The 23,682-nt window shown below is 45.8% G+C and overlaps 2 protein-coding genes and 1 non-coding gene across 3 annotated transcripts; 2 read left to right on the plus strand and 1 right to left on the minus strand.

The window, feature by feature from the left end:
* The first annotated feature begins 1,138 nt into the window (after positions 1-1,138).
* On the plus strand, positions 1,139-3,925 carry OOEP (oocyte expressed protein). The gene is made up of 3 exons (XM_066359032.1): positions 1,139-1,401; positions 1,613-1,792; positions 2,143-3,925. Exons 1-3 carry the CDS (start codon positions 1,179-1,181, stop codon positions 2,220-2,222), a joined length of 483 nt encoding a protein of 160 aa, XP_066215129.1. The 5' UTR covers positions 1,139-1,178; the 3' UTR covers positions 2,223-3,925.
* Positions 3,926-6,910: 2,985 nt separating this feature from the next.
* On the plus strand, positions 6,911-7,036 carry LOC136389904 (small nucleolar RNA SNORA33). Its single transcript, XR_010748457.1, has one exon. It is a non-coding gene; the product is annotated as a small nucleolar RNA SNORA33 (small nucleolar RNA).
* A 9,882-nt stretch (positions 7,037-16,918) lies between these two features.
* Positions 16,919-18,174, minus strand: KHDC3L (KH domain containing 3 like, subcortical maternal complex member). Its single transcript, XM_066361363.1, has 3 exons — positions 18,006-18,174; positions 17,631-17,810; positions 16,919-17,397 (listed from the first exon to the last, which is right to left on the minus strand). The coding sequence occupies exons 1-3, from the start codon at positions 18,172-18,174 to the stop codon at positions 17,066-17,068; spliced, it is 681 nt and encodes a 226-aa protein (XP_066217460.1). The 3' UTR covers positions 16,919-17,065.
* Positions 18,175-23,682: the final 5,508 nt, after the last annotated feature.

A 23,682-nucleotide genomic window follows, 5' to 3' on the forward strand; every position in this document is an offset into this window, starting at 1 on the left:
CTGGCTCGAGCAAGGGGTTACCGGTCTGCTGAAGGCCTGCGGTCAAGGCACATATGAGAAAGCAATCAATGAACAACTAAGGTGTCACAATGGCAACGAAAAACTGATGATTGATGCTTCTCATCTCTCTCCGTTCCTGTCTGTCTGTCCCTGTCTATCCCTCTCTCTGACTCTCTCTCTGTCCCTGTAAAAAAAAAACAAACAAAACAAAAAAAACTCAACAAAACAAATAAAAAAACAATGAGGAGTTTTGAGGGGTCTGGAAAAAAGGAAATTACCCTGATATTCCAAAGGTATGTTATGGTAGATGCATAAAAGACAATAAACAGGCTCAGTTAAAGATTGACCTTTGCCAGGAAAGATACCTGGCCAGGATACCACTGCCTGCCATGACTCGCCTTTAGCTAGAAAGTTCTTTTGTTTGTTTATTTTTAAGTGAGAAGAGGGGAGATCGAGACTCCAGCATGAGCCCCCACTGGGATCCACCCAGCAGCCCCATCTGGGGTTAATGCTTGGTGCAGGAATCAACTAAGCTATCCTCAGTGCTTGAGGCCTACGCTAGAACCAACCTAGGGCTGAAGCTTAAACCAATCCAGCCACTGGCTGAAGAGAAAGAGAAGTGGGAAAGGGAGGGGAGAGAAGCAGATGGTCTCTTCTCATGTGTGCCCTGACTGGTAATGGTACCGGGACATCCGAACGCTGGGCCTATGCTCTACCCACTGAAGCAACTGGCCAGGGCCCCACAAGAATTTTTAAAATATGTAGTATCTATTTAGTCAGGGATACAAGAGAGAAAAATGTAGATTTAACAAGCTTATCCTCAGCCTGATTTACTTACCTACCTACTTCTGGAAGGTAACATAGAAACTTTAATCCGCGCAGTGAAAGTGAATCCATTCAACAAAGTTGTCAATTCAAATCACACTGTGAGTCAGGTCTGGGTAGGAGCAGGAGCCTTATTTGGTGGAGATGACCAGGGGGCACCTCTGAGACCCAGCTGGAGCCAAATATATACTCATTCAAGGTCAACAGGGAAGTCCTGGCGATAGATGCAGAGCAGGGAGCGCCCACGCCTCCTCGGCCCGTGGCCCCGTGTTAGTTGCCGGAAGGGGCGGGGCTGGCGGGAAACCACAAAGGGGACACGGGCTGCTGAGTCTTATTGGACTTGAGCAGGAGCCATGCGGTCTCGCTCCTGGTCTGCTGGTCCTGGCATGGCCGACCAGCCAGGTGCCGGGGCCCAGGAATCTCAATGGCCGTCTGCCCCGTCCCCAGACCCGCAGCTGAGGATACCCCCACCCGCACCCCCGCGGCTCCGCACCCGGCCCTGGTGGTTTCCGGTGCAGGAACTGAGAGACCCGTGGGTGTTCACCCTGGAGGCGTGGCTGGCTGACTCCATCTTCGGTGAGCGGGCCGGGTGTGCGGGAGGCCCGGTGCCTCCCGCGTGAGGCCGGGCAGGGCAGCTCTCTGCAGCCTTTCCCAAATTCAGGGGCTGCATTTGATCCCATGATGTCAGCTTCCAGCTCTTCCCTTCCCGGGACCACGTTCCCTGCAAATCCAGCTCCTCCTGACCTTCGACCATGTGGCCCCTCTGAGTCTCTCTTTCCCTGTGTAGGCTCCGACCGAGCCACGATTCCGGACATAGAGTGGATGAACCAGGTCCTGCTGACGGTGGATATAATAAACTCTGGGAACTTAGTTGAAGTCACCGTCTTCGGACAGCCCCGTGTACAAAATCGGGTGAAGGGCGGGCTCCTGAGCCTGGCAGCGCGGCACCGGGAACAACGTGCTCGAGGTGGGGGTCTCTGAAATCTGCATGTGGAGGGAGCCACAGGTGAAGCACCTGGCTGTACCTGGCTTTCTTACAGCCTCGCTTACCTTCCCAGTTCTTTCTGCAGTTTTCCAACTCCAATATGCTGCATGCAGCCCTTGAGTATCCCTCAATGAGGAGTCCAAGTAGATGGGGGGTGTTAAGCTGAGATCTGACACATTCAGGCCCATCACTGCCCATGCCAACCTCACCACTCTTTCCACATCTGAAGTTCAGAACCTTCACCCTGAGAAATGATGTTGCCAGCACCGCCGCCCCCCCCCCCCCCCCACTATGTCAGAGTAATTAGAAACTGAGCATTTTTGCTTATCCAGATGAGAAGATGAAACAACTTGAGGAGTTCTTGAAGGCCCGTGCATCAGGTCTCCAGACTCTCCAGCCTCCTGTTGCGTGAATATTTTCAGGAGCGTTATGAGAACAGACCTTCTTCTGCTACTAAAGTTCAAAAGAAGCAAGTATCCTTAAGTTGCAGCATTCTTACTTCCTTTTCCTTGATGGATAGTGATTTGTTTTGATGTAAATGTGAGTGCTGTCATAGTAAAGAAATTAATTTCCTTTTTCTTCAATGGCATAAAGATCTTTGCTCACTTAAAATTAAACAGATTTACAAAATATTGACTGTTCATGCGTATCCTGATGTGCGGTGTAGGTAAAAGCCTGATAGGGGCCCTGGCCGGTTGGCTCAGTGGTAGAGCGTCGGCCTGGCGTGCAGAAGGCCCGGGTTCGATTTCCGGCCAGGGCACATAGGAGAAGCGCCCATCTGCTTCTCCACCCCTCCCCCTCTCCTTCCTCTCTGTCTCTTTCTTCCCCTCCCGCAGCCAAGGCTCCCTTAGAGCAAAGATGGCCCGGGCGCTGGGGATGGCTCTGTGGCCTCTGCCTCAGGCGCTAGAGTGGCTCTGGTCGCAACATAGCGACGCCCCGGATGGGCAGAGCATCGCCCCCTGGTGGGCAGAGCGTCGCCCCCTGGTGGGCGTGCCGGGTGGATCCCGGTCGGGTGCATGCGGGAGTCTGTCTATCTCTCCCCGTTTCCAGCTTCAGAAAAATACAAAAAAAAAAAAGCCTGATAGGTAGTAGTTTCTACCATTTTAAAACTACTAACCCTTTTATAATTTTTAAAAGATTTTTAAAAATTTATTCATTTTGGAAAGGGAAAAAAGAAAGAGAGAAGGGGGGAGGAACAGGAAGCATCAACTCCCATATGTGCCTTGACCAGGCAAGCCCCGGGCTTTGAACTGGTAACCTCAGTGTTCCAGGTCAATGTTTTATCTACTGCACCACCATAGGTTAGGCACTTTTTAATTTTATGGTCACAGTCAAGCACTCAGGCATAGGAAGCAAAGATGGGGTTTTGTTTTGCATCATTTGTTCTCAAGCTTCACGTGTGTAACAATCACTCTAAGAGCTTGCTAAAACAGTTTGACTCCTCAAGTGAATCTGATTCGGTACATTGGGTCCATTTGCATTTCTAAGAAGCTCTTAAGTAATGCCAATGATTCTTCTGTAAGGATCTCACTTTGAAACTGCTGTTTTGGACCAAGTAGCACAGAGTAGCCCCAATGTATGGTTTCTTCTTGGAGTGGAGCCTCCTTCTGTGCACATGTGCAGGTGTTCCAACAGGAAAGCTGAGGCCATCAGTATGCATTCTACTGGCACTGCGATTCACCAGAGAATAGCTGGGGTCCTGGGCAGCTTGGCTGACAGATGATGTTCTGTTCCCAGGATGCCTGTTTCCTTTTCCTCTGATTCCCCAGACATTTGTGCACTGGCTGCTTTGTCTTCCCATTACCGGTTACAATTCTATGAATAGTTTATGTAAATAGCCCCAAACACTTGCCATCTCCACTTTCAGAAAGCAGAATTCTTGTGGGGAGAGGTTGCTAAGAGCTCTGTGGTTTCAAACACAGTTTGAGTTGATTTAATTCATGAGATTTCTTTACCCCTTATCGGTAAAGGATTTTAGCTGTTTGGAAGGGTTTTTATGTGCCCAGGCATGAAACAGCTCTGGCCACCAACACGGGCATCAAGCTAGGATGAATTAAGGTTGTTTGCTAAAAACTAAGGGTTTTGAAACACACACGTCTTTTATTTATTTATTTATTTATGTACAAAGACAGGGATAGATAGAAACAGACAGACAGGAACGGAGAGAGATGAGAAGCATCAATCAGTTTTTTGTTGTGGTTCCTTAGTTCATTGATTGCCTTCTAATATGTGCCCTGACCAGGGGCCACAGCAGACCGAGTAACCCCTTGCTCGGGCCAGCAACCTTGGGTCCAAGCTGGTGAGCTTTGCTCTAACCAGATGAGTTCGCGCTTAAGCTGGCGAACTCAGGGTCTTGAACCTGGGTCCTCCGCATCCCAGTCGGACGCTCTATCCACTGCGCCACTGCCTGGTCAGGCCACACGCACACGTCTTTAAAAATATTTGCTTCTTTGATTATAAGTGATAATGCTCTTGTCCCTTGTAATGCTGGTGGTTGAGCCCAGGCAGGTTCACATTGAATTCAAGCAGACGGTAGAGGAACTGTGGAGTGGAAAAGCGTTGGGCCATTCCCATTTATTGGAGGCGAGCAAATAAACAACGAAAGGGAAAGAACTAATAAGCAAAGGGAAATCTGCTATTCACAGTAAGGGCAGGGGAGCAGGGAAAACCGCACCTCACGGTGGCAGGAGAGCGATCTGGGAGAATCGCTGCCCAGGGAAAGCACCAGCAGGCAGCCTTACGTAGACCACACACACACCTGGCGCTGCCGCGCACCCACGCACCCATCAGGAAAGTGCTTGCAGCCCGTAAACCGGTGAGCAAGCCCAACAGCCATTTTCCCCACATTCCTACTTTGCTTCACATTTATATAAAATGCTTTTACATTTTTCTTCATTTCTATCATCCTTTGAAATCTGAATATAAGTATTTTTATTACCTGTATAAGATTTTTTAACAAATAATGGTCCATTATTTCTACCTCTTCATTTATGAAAAATTGTTATTGTCTGTAGTTAATGCAATTATTATTTTCTCTGTGATTCCCCCCTCATCCTTATGCCTTATGTTTAGGCTTAGGACCTCCTGCTTTCTCTCATTCTTTAGTAATTTGATAAACATTTCTACAGGTTTTTCCTAGTGGGATTTCTACAAAACCATTGAACATTTTGGACTGTTATTTGGAGAAAGAGGGTTATGCTTAAAATTCATCCCACTTTCCCCCAATTATTCAAAATTAAATTGCTAAATGATCCTGCACTCCTTACCCCCATTATCTCAGAATATGAGTACATTTGGATATAGGACCTTTAAAGAGGTAATTAAGGTAACATGAGGTTGTGTGGGTGGGCCTTTACCAAGTGACTCGGTGTGTTTATAAGAAGAGGAAACATGGACACAGATAGGTGGAGCACAGAGGAAAGACCTTGTGAGGACACAGCGAGAAGGCAGCCATCTGCAAGCTGGCGAGAGAGGCCTGGGAAGAAACCAAACCTGTTAACATCCTGATCTTGAACTTGTAACCTCCAGAATTTTGAGAAAATATCTGTTTTCTAAGCCACCCAGTTTGTTATTTTGTTATGGCAGCTTTAGCAAACTAATACAACATCTGATATGGCATTTCTGTGTTCCCTTTCATCCATGTGATAATACAGTATTTTTACTACTTTCATAACCTTTTAATATTTAAAAAGTATAGTTGCTCTGTCATTCTACCTTTCTGAAATCAGGGTATGTTAGCTCTATGTTTATTTACTAGCACTTTTATCACATACCAGGCCCTCTGCCAAGTGCCTAAGCAGGATGTTTGGTGCTTAAATAAACTTGGTAACATCACAGAGCTAATATGTAGGGAGGCGTGAAATTTGGGCCAAAATATTGATTCTAGGATCCAAATTATTATTATTATTATTATTATTATTTTGTATTTTTCTGAAGTTGGAAACAGGCAGGCAGTCAGACAGACTCCCGCATGTGCCCGACCGGGATCCACCCGGCATGCCCACCAGAGGGCGATGCTCTGCCCATCTGGGATGTTGCTCTGTTGCAACCAGAGCCATTCTAGTGCCTGAGGCAGAGGCCACAGAGCCATCCTCAGCGCCCAGGCCAACTTTGCTCCAATGGAGCCTTGGCTGCGGGAGGGGAAGAGAGAGACAGAGGAAGGAGAGGGGGAGGGGTGGAAAAGCAGATGGGCACTTCTCCTGTATGCCCTGGCTGGGAATCAAACCCAGGACTCCTGCATGCCAGGCTAACGCTCTACCACTGAGCCAACCGGCCAGGGCTAAGATCCAAATTCTTACCTTTACACTATACTTTCCCACTTGCTTTTATTGTTCTGTGAAGCAAAATTTAGACTCATTTCTTATTTTGATTTCTTTTAAAGAGGAATTAGAATAAACCTTTTAATTTGTGAAGAATTCACAGTAATTTGAGGGACAATTACTTTAATCACGTTACTAAAATAAAATAATCTTTAGCACCACATTCAAAATAAAAGCATTATTGATTTTTCTGAAGATAAACATACATGTTAATTTTTTTTTTTCTGAAGTGAGAAGCAGGGAGGCAGAGACACAGACTTCCACATGTGCCCCACTGAGATCCACCTGGCATGCCCATCAGGAGGCGATGCTCTACCCATCTGGACCATTGCTCCGTTGCAACCAGAGCCATTCTAGCACCTGAGGCAGAGGCCAGGGAGCCATCCTGAACGCCTGGGCCAACTTTGCTCCAATGGAGCCTTGGCTGTGGGAAGAGGAGAGAGAGACGGAGAGAAAGGAGAGGGGGAAGGGTGGGGAAGCAGGTTCTCCTGTGTGCCCTGGCTGGGAATCGAACCCAGGATTTTCACATGCTGGGCCAATGCTCTACCACTGAGCCAACCTGCCAGGGCCATGTTAAACATTTTTAAAAATAAGGCAGAGCCCTGGCAGGGTCGTTCAGTTGATTAGAACATTATTCCAATATGCCATGGTTGTGGTGCCATTCCTAGGCAGGAAACATACAAGAACCAACTAACAAATGCCCAAGTAAGTGGAACAACAAATTGATGTTTCTCTCTCTAAAATCAATTTTAGAAAAGTTTTAGATAAAGCAATGTAAGTTCAGCCAATGAGTCTGCTTACCTGAATGTGGTTCTGTAGAAATTTACAGGAAGTTGGCAATAGTAAAGCTATATTACAGACCTTAAAGACATTGAAGTCAATAATGTACCTCAGAATGGCAATAAGAAAAAAAATAAAAAGCAGGTTGGGATACAGGTGCACGCACAGAGACATGACCATGTGAACACAGTGAAAAGGCAGCTGTCTGCAAGCCAAGGGGAGACCTCAGGAAAAACCGTACTTGTCAACACTTCGATCTTGGGCTTCCAGCCATTAGAACTGTAAGAAAATATATTTTTCGCCTGACTGGGCGGTGGCGCAGTGGATAGAGCATTGGACTGGGATGCGGAAGACCCAGGTTCGAGACCCCGAGGTCACCAGCTTGAGCGCAGGCTCATCTGGTTTGAGCAAAAGCCCACCAGCTTGAACCCAAGGTCGCTGGCTCCAGTGGGGGGTTGCTTGGTCTGCTGAAGGCCCATGGTCGAGGCACATATGAGAAAGCAACCAATGAACAACTAAGGTGTTGCAACATGCAACGAAAAACTAATGATTGATGCTTCTCATCTCTCTCGGTTCCTGTCTGTCTGTCCCTGTCTATCCCTCTCTCTGACTCACTCTCTGTCTCCGTAAAAAAAAAAAAAAAATTGGCCCTGGCTGGTTGGTAGAGCATCGGCCTGGCGTGCAGGAGTCCCAGGTTCGATTCCCGGCCAGGGCACACAGGAGAGGCGCCCATCTGCTTCTTCACTGCCCCCCTCCTTCCTCTCTGTCTCTCTCTTCCCCTCCCGCAGCCGAGGCTCCATTGGAGCAAAAAGATGGCCGGGGCTCTGGGGATGGCTCCTTGGCCTCTGCCCCAGGCGCTAGAGTGGCTCTGGTCACGACAGAGCGACGCCCCGGATGGGCAGAGCATCCCGGTTGGGTGCATGCAGGAGTCTGTCTGACTGCCTCCCGGTTTCCAGTTTCGGAAAAGTAAAAAATAATAATAATAATAAAAAAAATTTAAATTAAAAAAGGAAAAAAGAAAAAAAGAGAAACTAATGATTGATGCTTCTCATCTCTCCGTTCCTGTCTGTCTGTCCCTGTCTATCCCTCTCTCTGACTCTCTCTCTGTCTCTGTAAAAAAAAAAAAGAAAATATATTTTTCATTAAAAAAAAAAAGAGAATAAGGCAGCCTGACCTATGGTAGCACAGTGGATAAAGCATTGACCTGGAATGCTGAGGTTACTGGTTCAAAGTCCTGGGCTTGCCTGGTCAAGGTACATATGGGAGTTGATGCTTCCTGCTCCTCCCCCTTCTTTCCATCTCTTTCTCTCTCTCTCCTCTCTGTAAAAATGAATAAATAAAATCTAAAAAAAATTAAGGCAATGTATAAAGTATTAAAATAATTACCCAAAACGTCACTGCCTATATGTGCCTTTAAATACCTTACCACAACTTCAGATATTTTTTTCTATTTTAATGAGTGGTTTGTTGATGCATAGCATTCATACAAAAACAGGCACCTCCAAAGTGTGAAGATTCATCCAACAATAGAAAGGGAACACATTCACTTAGCCAACACCCAGAGAAGAGAAAACATTACCAGCACTCCAGAATCCCCCATTTGCACCTTCCCAAAGGGTAACTGCTATTCTGACTGAAATACAAACGGAATGGTAAGATTTAGTGTAGTTATAGTTCATTGTATGAATAAACTATACTTTAGTTTCCTATTCTGTTCATGTACATTTTGGTTGTTTCCTTTTGGGGCTTATAATGAATAGTGCTGCTATAAAAATTCCTGTACATGACTTGGTGCATACATATTGCATATGCATTTCTATTGAATATGTATGAAAGATCGGAATTGCTGTGTTATAGCATGTGCATAAATTCAAATTGCCAAGGTGATTGAACCAATTTACATTCTTTCTGGCAGTGTATCAGACTTCTAATTGTTCTATGTCCACAGTCAGAATTTTTTTTAAATTTTTTTATTTATTGACTTTCCTTTAGAGAGAAGAAGGGAAAGAGAAACATCAATTTGTTGTTACACTTGTTTATGCATTCATTATATGTGGTTGAATTATACACTTACTATGTGTGGTTGATTCTTTTTTTTTCTTTTTTCTTTTTTTCTTTATTCATTTTTAGAGAGGAGAGAGAGAGACAGAGAGAGAGAAGGGGGGAGGAGCTGGAAGCATCAACTCCCATATGTGCCTTGACCAGGCAAGCTCAGGGTTTCGAACCAGCGACCTCAGCATTTCCAGGTCGATGCATTATCCACTGCGCCACCACAGGTCAGGCCAAGGTTGATTCTTCTATGTGCCCTTTCCAGGGATCAAACTGAAAACCTCAGTGTACTGGGACAATACTAACCAACTGAGCTACCTGACCAGGGCCCAGAATTTTCATTTTAGAAACTTTGGGTATTAATGCTATTTCACTGCAATTTTAAACAATTTAATTGCTTAATTGGTTAAAATTTACATACTATAAAATTGTGCCACCACCACAAACCAGTTTTAGAATATATCCATCACTCTCAGAAGTTTTCTTTGTCTGTTGTAGTCAATCATCATTACTATCTTCAGCCTAGGCAATCTGTTTACTGTCTCTACAAAGTTAACTTTTTTGAATGTTTAATATAAATAGAATAATATAAAAGGTAGTCTTTGAAACTGTTTTAAACAATCTAATTGGGCCCTGGCCGGTTGGCTCGGTGGTGGAGCGTCGGCCTGGCGTGCAGGGGGTCCCGGGTTCGATTCCCGGCCAGGGCACACAGGAGAAGCGCCCATCTGCTTCTCCACCCCTCCACCTCTCCTTCCTCTCTGTCTCTCTCTTCCCCTCCTGCAGCAAGGCTCCATTGGAGCAAAGATGGCCCGGGCGCTGGGGATGGCTCCTCGGTCTCTGCCCCAGGCGCTGGAGTGGCTCTGGTCGCTACGGAGCGACGCCCCCTGGTGAGCAGAGCGTCGCCCCGTGGTGGGCGTGCCGGGTGGATCCCGGTGGGGCGCATGCGGGAGTCTGTCTGGCTGTCTCTCCCTGTTTCCAGCTTCAGAGAAATACAAAAAAAAAAAAAAAAAAAAGAAAAGAAAAGAAAAAAAAAGGAAAAAAAATCTAATTGGAATATCTCTGCTTTTTAATTTCTTTTTTTTTTTTTTATTAAGTGAGAGGTGAGGAGGCAGAGACAGACTCCTGCATGGCCTGACTGGGATCCACCCAGCAAACCCCTGCCAGGTGATATTCTGTGGCTGGGCCACAGCTCCATTGCTTGGCAACTGAGCTATTTTAGTGCCTGAGGCTGAGGGCATGGAGCCATCCTCAGCCCCAGGGCCCACTTTGCTCAACCATTTGAGCCATGGCTGTGGGAGGGGAAGAAAGAAAGAGTAATGGGAGGTGGGGAAGGATGGAGAAGCAGCCGTTTCTCCTCTGTGCTCTGATGGGGAATTGAACCCAAGACTTCCACAGATGGGCCAATGTTCTACAACTGAGCCAACCAGCCAGGGCCAGAACATCTCTGCTTTAAAAAATAATAATAATTTATTAATTTTAGAGAAAGAAGAAGGGGAGAGAGAGAGAAACATCAATCTATTTATGTGCCCTGACCAGGGATGGAACCCACAATCTGCATATAGGGATGACTCTAACCAACCTAGTACCCAGCCAGGACAGGAATATTTCTGCTTTTTGATTGGAAGATTTAGTCCATTCAAATTGTAATGTAATTGTCAATATAATTGGATTTGTGCCTGCCATTTGCTATTTCTTTCCTATCATCTTATTTTATTCTTTTCCTCCATGATTTTGTGTTAAATTTTCATGTACATTTTAATTACTGTTTAAGTGATTTTTTTTTATTTGCCTTAGGGATTATAAAAATCTTAACTCACTACATTCTATTTCATATTAATAAAATTTTATTTATGGTAAAATATAGAAACTTTATTTTTTTAATTGAAATATCGATGAATAAACATGAAAAGGACAAAAGAGGGAAGGAGAGAGGAAGGTAAAACAACTGAATAAATGGAGACACTACGTTCTTGGACAGCAAAGTTGAGAGTTGCCAGATGTGGTCAATTCTTCCCAGGTTAATCTAAAAACTCAATACAATTTCTATTATAATCACAACCACTTTTTACAGGGAGTGGTGATGCCCTGGCCAGATAGCCTGTTTGGTAAGCATCATCCTGACTTGCAGAGGTTGCTGGTTTGATCCCTGGTCAGGGCACAGAGAGGAGCAGATCAATGTTCCTGTCTCTTTTTCTCTCTACAATCAAACATTTTATAAAAGTACAAATAAAGGGGGGTGATGCTGTAGGGTCAATGTCCTTAAGACCAATTATACAGGTGCTTCAGAAGGACTCAGAAGGCTGTAAATAAAGTTTTCCTAGGTGTCTAGTGGAAAATTCTGATGAAGGTAAACAGTGCAGATGTCTGTTAACTAAATCTGTAGTATGAATAAAAGTACAGAGGCAGACATAACAGAGATAGCCTGTCACATGCTCCATAGCTATATTGAGATTTTCCAGACTCCATAAACAACTGAAATTGTATTCTTTAGTAAGCACAAAGACAGCATGCCCACACTAAACTGTGTTCTGTCAACCAGTTTACCCTGCCCTCAAAATGTATAAGCAGTACTCACTGTTCCCAGACTGTCTGCAGTTTTCTCTTTCTCTCATTTACAATCCTGCTTTTGTTTTTGATGTTTCCATATGGTTAGATCTAGGAGAGAGATATAGTTGCAAAAATACCAGATAAATCATATTGTGTCCTCGGTGAGGAGTCACATGATTTCTTCTGTTTTGTCCCACTCTGAGTCATATTTAAGAAGGCCTTGTTTTTGCCTGAGCAGGCGCTAGTGCAGTGGATAGAGCATCAGACCGGGATGCAGAGGATCCAGGTTCGAGACCCTGAGGTTGCCAGCTTGAGCGCGGGCTCACCTGGTTTGAGCAAAGCTCACCAGCTTGGACCCAAGGTCACTGGCTTGAGTAAGGGGTTACTCAGTCTGCTGATGGCCTGCGGTCAAGGCACATATGAGAAAGCAATCAATGAACAACTAAGATGTCGCAAGGAAAAACTGATGATTGATGCTTCTCATCTCTCTCCGTTCCTGTCTGTCTGTCCCTATCTACCCTATCTATCTCTCTGTCTCTGTAAAAAAATAAATACAAAGGCCTTGTTTTGATCAAAAGTGTGGAGTTGAGAAATTCCGATGAGGGGAAATAGTGTCAAGGTGGCTTAAAGTGGAGCTGGAGGAAAACCTTGAGACAGGCTGTCATGTGTGCTCCACAGCTAAACTCAGAAATTTTCTACAAATTCAGCCAACAATGAACTTTTTTCTTTGCTGCCTCTAGTCAGCCTCACCAAATACTTCAGACTAACTTCTTTACTAGTCATCAATCTTTTACCTGCAAATATGTACCAAAAAAAATATTACTGTTTCTAGACTCCTGTAGGTTTTTTTATTTTTTACAGGGACACAGAGAGAGTGATAGACAGGAACAGACAGACAGGAATGGAGAGAGATGAGAAGCATCAATCATCAGTTTTTTGTTGTGAAACCTTAGTTGTTCATTGATTGCTTTCTCATATGTGCAGGCCTTCAGCAGACCGAGTAACCCCTTGCTCGAGCCAGTGACCTTGGGTCCAAGCCGGTGAGCTTTTGCTCAAACCAGGTGAACCCGTGCTCAAGCTGGCGACTTTGGGGTCTCAAACCTGGGTCCTCTGCATCCCAGTTGACGCTCTATCCACTGTGCCACTGCCTGGTCAGGCGAGACTCCTGTAGGTTTTGCCCTTGTTCTTTGATGACCTTTCATTGACTGTCTTGGGCCTCAGTTACTGGAGTCTTCCCATCTAACTATCTTTTAACTGGTAAAACACACGCTTCTGTGCATATATAATGTACATGTTGTTTAAAGAATAAAATGAGCACTCTAGTGTACCTTACTAAAACCAATATTTTTGGAAGCCATCTATATATATTTTCCTCAATCATTTTTCTATGTTTTAACAAAGATCAAACTGCCAATTTGAACTGTGACAGGAGGCTTGTCCTTCTATAAATCTACATGGTTAAAATAGTGGGGTAAATATTGGGAAAAAAATTAACTGACATGTATGGACAAAACAGATTGGTAACATTGAGTTTGGGTGAGTATAGCAAAAATAGCTTTCATACCATGTAGTGGGAAATGGCCATTTTGGCAGCATAACAATTTTATTTTTAATTTTTTTTCTTTTTCAATAGAAAAAAGGAGTGGTAGAGAGACTCCCGTATGTGCCCCAGCTGCCAGGATCCACCTGGGTCTGGTCTGGGGCCAATGCTCTGTCCATCTGGGGCTATGCTTGTAGTCGAGCTATTTTTAGTGCTGGAGGCGAGGCTCCAGGGAGCCATCCTCAGTGCCTGGGACCAATGCACTGGAATTAATTGAGCCATGGCTGCTGGAGGGGAAGAAAGAAAGAAGCAGGGAGAGGGGAAGAAGCAGATGGTCGCTTCTCCTGTGTGTCCTGACTGGAATTGAACACGAGACATCCACATGCCAGGTGGATATTCTACCACTCAGTCAACCAGCCAGCGATGGCAGTATAATAATTTTAAAGGTGCTCGTTCTTTAACTCAGCAATTCCACTTCTAGGAAACACTCCCATAGAAACAGCATGGGGGCACCTGACCTGTGGTGGCGCAGTGGATAAAGCATTGACCTGGAACACTGAGGTCACAGGTTCGAAACCTCAGGCTTGCCTGGTCAAGGCACATATGGGAGTTGATGCTTCCAGCTCCTTTCCCTGTTTCTCTCTCTCTCTCTCTTTCTCTCTAATAAAAATGAATAAAATCTAAAAAAAAATTAAAAAAAGAAACAGCATGGAGGCAAAAGGAGGTTTACAGTTGTTTGTATGGAAAATAATACAAGGATGAACTGTTTTGTGTACTCACAACTGTAAAGCTACTTTTGCCCCATCCCATATTCCAACATGGACACAAAGATGTGAGTAGAAATTCAATGCAGTAAGTAGTTTGTAACTGAGAAATCTGGGAAACTAATCAACTAGCAGTACGGAAACGTTAAAGTGTACTTGTACTCCCACACTGAAGAAAATCAACTGCTGGAAGAAAAGCTATGAACAATTATGTAAAAGTAAAAGTTAAAATGTTAAAATTAATTTTGTGTAAGAGTACATTTGAGAGGGCAGATAGGTCTATAAGACAGGGACTTAAATCTGGGTGGAAACTCAGGTGGCACTGGTTTATGCCCTGCTTCAAGAAGACTAATAATACCTTTAAAATATATATATACATGCATAAAGAATTTTGTGTCATCACAACAAAATCTTTTAAAACTTTTAGTGATTTTAGAGAAACATTGACTTCTTGTTCCACTTATTTGTGCATTCTTTGGCTGATTCTTGTATGTGCCTTGAACAGGGATTGAACCCGCAACGTTGGTATACGGGGACCATGCTTTAGCTGAGCTACCCCACTAGGGCAGCACAACTAAATGCTTTTAGTTAAAGTTCAACCTCCCTTTTCTTGGCTCTTTCCAACGAAGGATGTTTAATGTACATTACCATTTTTTCTCCCACAAAATTATCTCAGACATGTCTGTCTGTTGTGTGTAAAGTATTTTTGTGAAAGTTTTGGAATAGTCACAGACTCCTGAATGTTCCCTGCCATTCTGCTCATGTGGGTACTACTTGAGGGCTAGAAAACAACACTGAGTCTTGTTACATACTCTGTAGCCTCAGTTGAAACTTTGAGTCTCCAAAAGGACCCAGGTTCGAGACCCTGAGGTCACCAGCTTGAGCGCAGGCTCATCTGGTTTGAGCAAGGCTTGAGCCCAAGGTCGCTGGCTTGAGCAAGGGGTTACTCAGTCTGCTGTAACACCCCCCCCCCCCCCCCCCCCCCCCCCCCCCCCCGTCAAGGCACCTATGAGAAGTCAATCAATGAACAACTAAGGAGCTGCAACAAAGAATTGATGTTTCTCATCTTTTCCCCTTCCTGTCTATCTGTCTCTGCCACACACACACACACACACACACACACACAAATTCCTTAAAAAAGAAACTTTGAGTCTCCATTGATTTTGAGTCTTGAATAAAAGTACTGAGGCTTTTCTTGTCTTTTCTAAAAATAATAACCTATTTATTATAAATTCAGCTTTGTATGTTTATTTTATAATAACAATGCTTATTTAAAATTGGAACGATCATCTCTCAGTGGTAACCGGAGGGTCTGTGATAGGCATACCCCTCCCCCGGTATTTAAAATTGGAACGATCATCTCTCAGTGGTAACCGGAGGGTCTGTGATAGGCATACCCCTCCCCCGGTATTTAAAATTGGAACGATCATCTATCGGTGGTAACCGGAGGGTCTGTGATAGGCATACCCCTCCCCCGGTATTTAAAATTGGAACGATCATCTATCGGTGGTAACCGGAGGGTCTGTGATAGGCATACCCCTCCCCCGGTATTTAAAATTGGAACGATCATCTATCGGTGGTAACCGGAGGGTCTGTGATAGGCATACCCCTCCCCCGGTATTTAAAATTGGAACGATCATCTATCGGTGGTAACCGGAGGGTCTGTGATAGGCATACCCCTCCCCCGGTATTTAAAATTGGAACGATCATCTCTCAGTGGTAACCGGAGGGTCTGTGATAGGCATACCCCTCCCCCGGTCTTGAAGGTTAGGAACACTTTCATTTTAAAAAGGTCAAGGGAACCTAACACTAAGATTGGGGCTTGCTATTGTTCTATCATCTCATCACCCAGCTGTTAACAGTTTGCCTCCTCCTAGCAAACACTGGTGTCCAAGCTGCCAGAATCCTGAAGCCAAATCCAATAGATAGGGGTGTTAATTATCGCTACAGTAGCATTCATATCATAATATATAAATGTATCAAATTAACATGTTAAATACCTTAAATGTACACTACATGTCAAACATCAATTTTTATTTATTTATTTATTTTGGTGAGAGGGGATAGTGAGATGGACTCTCCCACATGCACTTCTATGAGGATCCACCCATCAACTCCAGCTGGGGCAGATGCTGGGAGTACTGAGCTATTTTTAGCACCTGAAGCTAATGGCTCCAACTGAGTTATCCTCAACACCAGAGCCACTGGCTGTCGTGGGTGGGGAAGAATGAAGAGAAGAGGGGAGAGAAGCAGATGGTGGCTTCTTCTGTGTGCCCTGACCAGGAATCCAACAGGGAGTCCATATGTGGGGCCAACGTTCTATACACTGAACCACAGGCCAGGGCCCATATTTCAATTTTTAAAAAGTGAGCCTGACTTGTGGTGACACAGTGGATAGAGCTTCTACTTGGAATGCTGAGGTCGGGGGTTCGAAACCCTAGGCTTGCGGGGTTAAGGCACATATGAGAAGCATCTACAAAGTGATGCTTTCCGCCTCCTCCCCACACCTTTCTCAAATCAATAAAATCTTAAGGAAAAAAAGTGAGAAAGAGTGCCCTACCACATCTGGTTGCTTTGGTTACTATGACTCACCAGCACTGCTTGTCTCAGTCAAACCCCATTGAAGTCAGATGATCCAGGCTAGACTTGAGGACAACATCGGAGCAGCACTGGCTTTCTCCCAGTTTCCCCTCCCCTTACCCACGGGAGCAAGGAGTTTGTCTCGCGGTAGGACACACCCTGCTGCAGCCAGGACTGGGACCCAGTTTTTCTCATCCCATGTCACTTGGTAGAAACACCGAAAGTTTGGAGAGGTTTCTCGGTGAGGATTCTTACTCGGCCAAACCAGGTGTGTGCGGTTAGGGAACACGAGGGATGCACCCGTCAGTGCAGACTGCGGCTTCTGTCGGCTGGAAACCCAGCAGGTCTCACCTGCTCACAGTAAAAAGCACAGAGCAGATCCTGGCTGCTGGAGGAAGGTGCTCACCCCTGCCCTTCTACCTGCCAATTAACAGGCCATAGGGAACTTTGATTCTTTATTAGGGAAATTTGATTCTTTGTTACAACTTTTAGATTCGTGTCTGCAAACATTTAACGTGGGGGACGGGGATAAGGTGGGGGTGGGGAGCAGGGAAACCAAGAACAGCCCACACCATCTCTCTCCAGTTCTGCTGCAGAAGCGGGGCCTGGAAGGATAAGGCTACACAGATAGGAGTTTCCACTTGAGCCCGGCCGGGGTCTCGCTTCCGCAAGGTTTTCAGAATTTGGGAACCGACCCCTGAGTAGCGTCGGGGGACCGCCGGGTCGCCCCCTCCCGGGCTGCGTCGGGGGACCGCCGGGTCGCCGCCTCCCGGGCTGCGTCGGGGGACCGCCGGGTCGCCGCCTCCCGGGCTGCGTCGGGGGACCGCCGGGTCGCCGCCTCCGGGGCTGCGTCGGGGGACCGCTGGGTCGACGCCTCCCGAACTCCAGCCGGGGACCGCTGGGTCGCTGCCTCCCGAACTCCAGCCGGGGACCGCTGGGTCGCCGCCTCCCGGACGGCAGCGGGGGACCTCTGGATCGCGGTCTCCTGGGCAGCGCTCTTCTCTGAGCCTGGAAGAAGACCAGCGTAAGGAGGCCGCACCTGTGTCCCAATACCTTCTCCACGGCCGCGGGGGCGGGCCCGGGAATCTGAGAGCACGGGTTCAGTCTGGTGTTCCAGATCCCTTGCAAAGAGAAACCCCGCTCCTGGCGGACTCCCGGCTCCCGGGGCACACCCAGAGCGCACACCAGGAGCCCTCCCAAGGAGCCCGCCCAGACTCTCCCTCTCCATTCCGCCCGCGTACTTTGCGCTCGGAGTTGGCGGTGATAGTTAGCCAAGTTCATGATCAGCTTGGACACATCTTTTTGGTAAGAAGGTCGACCAAATATCAAAATCTCGGCCTCGCCTTCAGGTTCCCTCTGGGTAACGCGCAGCAGGGTTTGGGACACACACTCGACGTGCGGGATGTGCTCTCCGCCCGGGCCTGCGCAGGAGGGAAAGAGGCGGTGAAAAGAGGAGCGAGGGAAAGAGAGGCCACCCGAGGAAAAGGCAGCGGGGGTCGTGGATTGCGGCCGAGGCTACAGAAGAGGCTCGCTCTGAGGGACGGTCGGCCTGGGAGACGCGGCGGGTAGGAGCTGGGGAAGAGGGTCGCGTTGGCTTCCCCTGCGCGGCCGCTCACCAAAGATCGCTTCCACCAGCCACGCCTCGAGGTAAACTGCCTTCGGACTCTTCAGGTGCTCGGACTGGCACCAGTAGGGCTGCTTGGTGTTACTACCGAGCGCCTGGAACAGTGTCCCTTCCCGCTGCTCCAGCTGCACGAGCGTGGGAAAGCGCTTGGGGGCGGCCATACCGCGGCGGACCTCCCACGGGGCGGCGCTATAGCTGCCCGACGCCAGGGCGCAGCTGGGCCTTATATCGAGGGCTTGTTGCAAGCTCCTCCCAATCCCCGCCCTTCTCATTGGATTCCGGGCTTGCCTCCCAAACTCCGCAGCCCGGCTTCTTCCCGAGACCGCGCAGGTGCAGAGGCGCGCTCCTGGGCGGGCGGGTTCCGTCTGGACCCGCCTCTTTCCTCGCACTCTGGGAAGGAGAGCGGAGCTCCAGAGCCGTAGGGAAGCTCCAACAGCAGGACGATATCCTCGGAGAAGCAAACAGATCGTTTCGGTGACCGGGGTACTTTTCAGACCGTTCTAATGGGGCTATTTTAGCATTCCCGAGATGTTGGAATAACTTTTTAAATGGAAAACCTAATTAAACACCCACACACGGAGCAAAACTCAAGGAGTAAAAAAAGCACTCAAGGGCTAAGCCCCTTCCTTTCCCTCCTGAACCTTGACCAGTGAGTTCCCTCCCAAGAGGCCAACACATTTCCAACTTCTTCCTTAACCTGTCAAAGACAGCTGAGCACAAACAACAGCCTGTGGTCTGTGTGGTTTGCACATCAGAGGGGATAGTTCCTTAAATTTTTTGATGCCTTAATTCTCTAACACAATTATACTTCTATTTCTTGAGTTCTCTGTCCAACTTAAAGCATTGTTTATCAATGCTACTCAGAGAGATGAAGCTATATACTTTCCCATCAGTAGTTGGGATATCATGACCAGACCCCGCAGGCTGAGATCCCCAGAATTCAGTCAGGCTCATCCTTGTGCTCACGGGAGTTCTGTTGGCCAAAGAAGTGCATGAGAGCCTGCCCAGGCGGTCGCACAGTGGATATAGTGTCAGACTGGGACGCACAGGGCCCAGGTTCGAAACTCTGAGGTCTCCGGCTTGAGCATGGGCTCATAGACATAACCCCGTGGTCACTGGCTTGAACAAGCCCAATGTCACTGGCTTGAGCAAGGGGTCACTCACTCTGCTGTAGCCTAGAATGCTGAGGTCACTGATTCAAAACCCTGGGCTTGCCTGGTCAAGGCACATATGGAAGTTGATGCTTCCTGCTCCTCCCCACTTCTCTCTCTCTCTCTCTCTCTCTCTCTCTCTCTTTCTCTCAGTCTATCACCCTTCCTTCTCTAAAATGAATAAATAAAATCTAAAAAAAAAAAAGGAAGTGCATGAGAAGTTTGCAGGTCTCTGACAGGGTCTGCCATCTTGAGACCTAAACAGAATATGAATTAAAAGCCTAAGAAGGGCCTGACCAGGCGGTGGCGCAGTAGATAGAGCATCGGACTGGGATACAGAGGACCCAGGTTCGAGACCCCGAGGTTGCCAGCTTGAGCGCGGGCTCATCTGGCTTGAGCAAAAAAAAAAAAGCTCACCAGCTTGGACCCAAGGTTGCTGGCTCCAGCAAGGGGTTACTCAGTCTGCTGAAGGTCCGTGGTCAAGGCACATATGAAAAAGCAATCAATGAACAACTAAGGTGTCACAACGAAAAACTGATGATATATAACTGAAACCTAAGGATCTGGACTCTATAACTGTTTACCCAGGAATTTATGGGGTCACTAACGTAGCAAGTATAAATTGAAATTTGAGGTCCTGTCAGTGTTGCCAAGAACCCAATTTGAGAAGCACTTCCATAAAAATCTCTGTCTGAATCTGTTTCTCAAACTAAAATGACATAGAATGATATCATTGTTCTTTAGTTGATATAAGAAGATACTTGTAACTATGCATGTTATTGTCATGTGTGTGTGAGTGTGTGGAGATCTTTTACTTCCTTGAAGTTTCAGAATGGGGTATATAACTATTTAAGCTCTGGTAGAAAAGTTTGGTTGGTTAGAGCATGGTCCAGAAGCACAGAGGTTGCCAGTACCATCCTCTGTCAGGGCACATACAGGAACAGCTTAATGTTTCTCTTTCTTTCTCTCTCTCTCTTTCTATCCTGCAGAAATCTAAATTTAAAAATATATTTATTTAAGCAATCAATAGTTCAAATGCTATAGAAATGTTCACCTGAAATCTGTGTACTCTTATTGATCCCTGTCACCGCATTAAATTTAATTTCTAAATATGAAAATTAAAAAGAAATATTTAAGCCTGACCAGGTGGTGGCGCAGTGGATAGAGCGTCGGACTGGGATGCGGAAGGACCCAGGTTCGAGACCCCGAGGTCGCCAGCTTGAGCGTGGGCTCATCTGGCTTGAGCAAAGAGCTCACCAGCTTGGACCCAAGGTCGCTGGCTCCAGCAGGGGGTTACTCGGTCTGCTGAAGGCCCGCGGTCAAGGCACATGTGAGAAAACAATCAATGAACAACTAGGAAGTCGCAACGCGCAACGAGAAACTGATTATTGATGCTTCTCACCTCTCTCCGTTCCTGTCTGTCCCTGTCTATCTCTGCCTCTGTTAAAAAAAAAAGAAAGAAAAGAAAAATAAAACTTATAAAACAAAAAACAGGTCCTGGCCGGTTGGCTCAGCGGTAGAGCGTCGGCCTGGCGTATGGGGGACCCGGGTTCAATTCCCGGCCAGGGCACATAGGAGAAGCGCCCATTTGCTTCTCCACCCCCCCTCCTTCCTCTCTGTCTCTCTCTTCCCCTCCCGCAGCCAAGGCTCCATTGGAGCAAAGATGGCCCGGGCGCTGAGGATGGCTCTGTGGCCTCTGCCTCAGGCACTAGAATGGCTCTGGATACAACAGAGCGACGCCCTGGAGGGGCAGAGCATCGCCCCCTGGAGGGCAGAGCGTCGCCCCTGGTGGGCGTGCAGGGTGGATCCCGGTCGGGCGCATGCAAGAGTCTGTCTGACTGTCTCTCCCCGTTTCCAGCTTCAGAAAAATACAAAAAAAAAAAAATAAATAAATAAAAGAAATATTTTAAGAGAATTAAAACCATAATATTAGTAATTATGTTAATCTGTATACAATAAAGTCCTAGAATATGATTAGTATCTATAGTGATAGAAAAGTGAGAATGATTGTCTGGGGAAGGGATTGGAAAGAGATGCTAGGAAACACATAGGGATGATGGAAATGTGCATTATTTTCATTACAGTGAAGGTTCCTCTGGGTATGTCTATATGTTAAAGCTGGTCAAATTGTACCCTGTATTCTTTAGAGTGGTTGGAAAACAAGGAATCCAGATACATGGTACAGGTATTTTATTTTCCTGTAATATTTTAGATAATTTAACATATTAGAGAAAGGTTTTATAACTCCAATTTAAAATATATAATTAAGTAATGGATTTAGATATTGGGTTAAGATGAAATCTTAGTTTATGTGTAGTATTGGATTCCTGAAGAATAATTCAGGTTCAACACATTAGTAAGTTTCATTTATTTGATTTATAGGGATTATTTAGTAACTTGAAAGGTTTTATTTGAGACCTAAAGTAACTGGCAATGCCTTTGACATGTAGAGAATGTTTAGTTAATTAAATTTTTTAGTGGGACATTGTGTCATTCAGAGGCCATAAATGTAATTGTTAAAACTTTCTAGGCTGAGGGTTAAATGGTGATGAACAAAGGTTTGACTTGGGAGGTAAACACACAATATGGTCTACAAGGATGTGTTGTAGAATTGGGCACCTGAAACTTGTATAATTATGTTAACCAGTGTCACCCCAATAAAATCAATTTAAAAAACTTTCTAGGCTTTTGAATAGGATAATAAGGTTTGAAAGTGAAACTTGAAAGCTTAAGAAAAGACTAATGTTTGGTTTTTGTAATTATAAGAAATGAAATCTTAATTTCTCATAAACACAAGAATGAAAAAATTTAACACATTTGTGCCGAGACCTGCTGAATTTACTAAATCTTACTGTGAATGTATCTATATATATAAAAAGATAACTTTTTTTGTCATTTTAAAATTTTTTAACCTCTCTTTTTTACAAATTCTAAAAAGCATAACAAAAAATGTAACATAAAAAAAATTTTTTTTTTTTGTATTTTTTCTGAAGTTGGAAACAGGGAGGCAGTAAGACAGACTCCTGCATGCGCCCGACCGGGATCCACCTGGCATGCCCACCAGGGAGCGATGCTCTGCCCATCTGGGGCGTCGCTGTGTTGCAACCAGAGCCATTCTAGCGCCTGAGGCAGAGGCCATGGAGCCATCCTCAGGGCCCGGGCCAACTTTGCTCCAATGGAGCCTTGGCTGCAGGAGGGGAAGAGAGAGACAGAGAGGAAGGAGAGGGGGAGGGGTGGAGAAGCAGATGGGCACTTCTCCTGTGTGCCCTGGCCGGGAATCAAACCCAGGACTCCCACACGCCAGGCCGACGCTCTACCACTGAGCCAACTGGCCAGGGCTTTGTTCGTTTTTTTTACAGAGACAGAGAGAGAGTCAGATAGAGGGATAGATAGGGACAGACAGACAGGAACTGGAGAGATGAGAAGCATCAATTATTAGTTTTTTGTTGCGTGTTGCAACACCTTAGTTGTTCATTGATTGCTTTCTCATATGTGCCTTGACCGTGGGCCTTCAGCAGACTGAGTAACCCCTTGCTGGAGCCAGCGACCTTGAGTCCAAGCTGATGAGCTTTGCTCAAACCAGATGAGCCTGCGCTCAAGCTGGCAACCTCGAGGTCTTGAACCTGGGTCTTCTGCATCTCAGTCCGACTCTTATCCACTGCGCCACTGCCTGGCCAGGCTAAAAATGTTTTTTAATGTCAGAATAAATTTAATTTTGCCATATTTATTTCACTTAATTATCATAAAAGCACACTTGGACTTTATATTTTTTTCTTTAATATTTGACTTAATTATTATAACATATTTCTCAGAAATTTGTATATAGTACACCTACAATTATTTGTAGTATTTTAAATGCACCCCGACTTCAAAGAGTTTGAGAACCACTGACTTAAGGTATAGTCATGAAAGAGAAGAAGGACATAGAATGGGAGACCAAGAAAAGCATCAAGTTAGAGGAGTAAAGAAGGAGCAGAAGAAAATAAATCTAAGTGTCTGGCCTGTGGTGGAGCAGTGGATAGAGCATCAACATAGAATGCTGAGGTTGCCAGTTCCAACCCTGGGCTTGCTCAGTCAAGGCACAAGCAAGCAATGAACAACTAAAGTGAAGCAACTATGAGTCAATACTTCTTGCTCCACCTCTCTCCTCTCTCTGTAAGATCAATAGATAAAATCTTAAGAAAGAAAGAAAGGGGAAAAAGGAAAGGAAGAAAGAAAAAAGTCCAAGTGTACAAGCAGTATAAGCACATCTTAGTTCAGATAAGCTACATTTCAAGTCCTTAATAGCCACATGTGTCTAGTGGCTACTATATTGTACAGTGCAGGTCTTCAGAGTAAATTCTGTTGAAATGCAGAGGTAGGTGCCATAGAACAAAGTGTTTAGGAATAAGTGAGGTGTACAGGAGTAGGAGTAGGAGTTGCTTTTTCAAGCAGTTTGGATGACAGGAAAGATGGAGATTAGGCTGTAGCTGGACTGGGAGATGGATGTTGAAAGCTGACTGTTTTAGAATGAAACAT

This window comes from Saccopteryx leptura, chromosome 1, assembly GCF_036850995.1.
Source record: "Saccopteryx leptura isolate mSacLep1 chromosome 1, mSacLep1_pri_phased_curated, whole genome shotgun sequence".
Taxonomy (NCBI): Eukaryota; Metazoa; Chordata; class Mammalia; order Chiroptera; family Emballonuridae; genus Saccopteryx; species Saccopteryx leptura.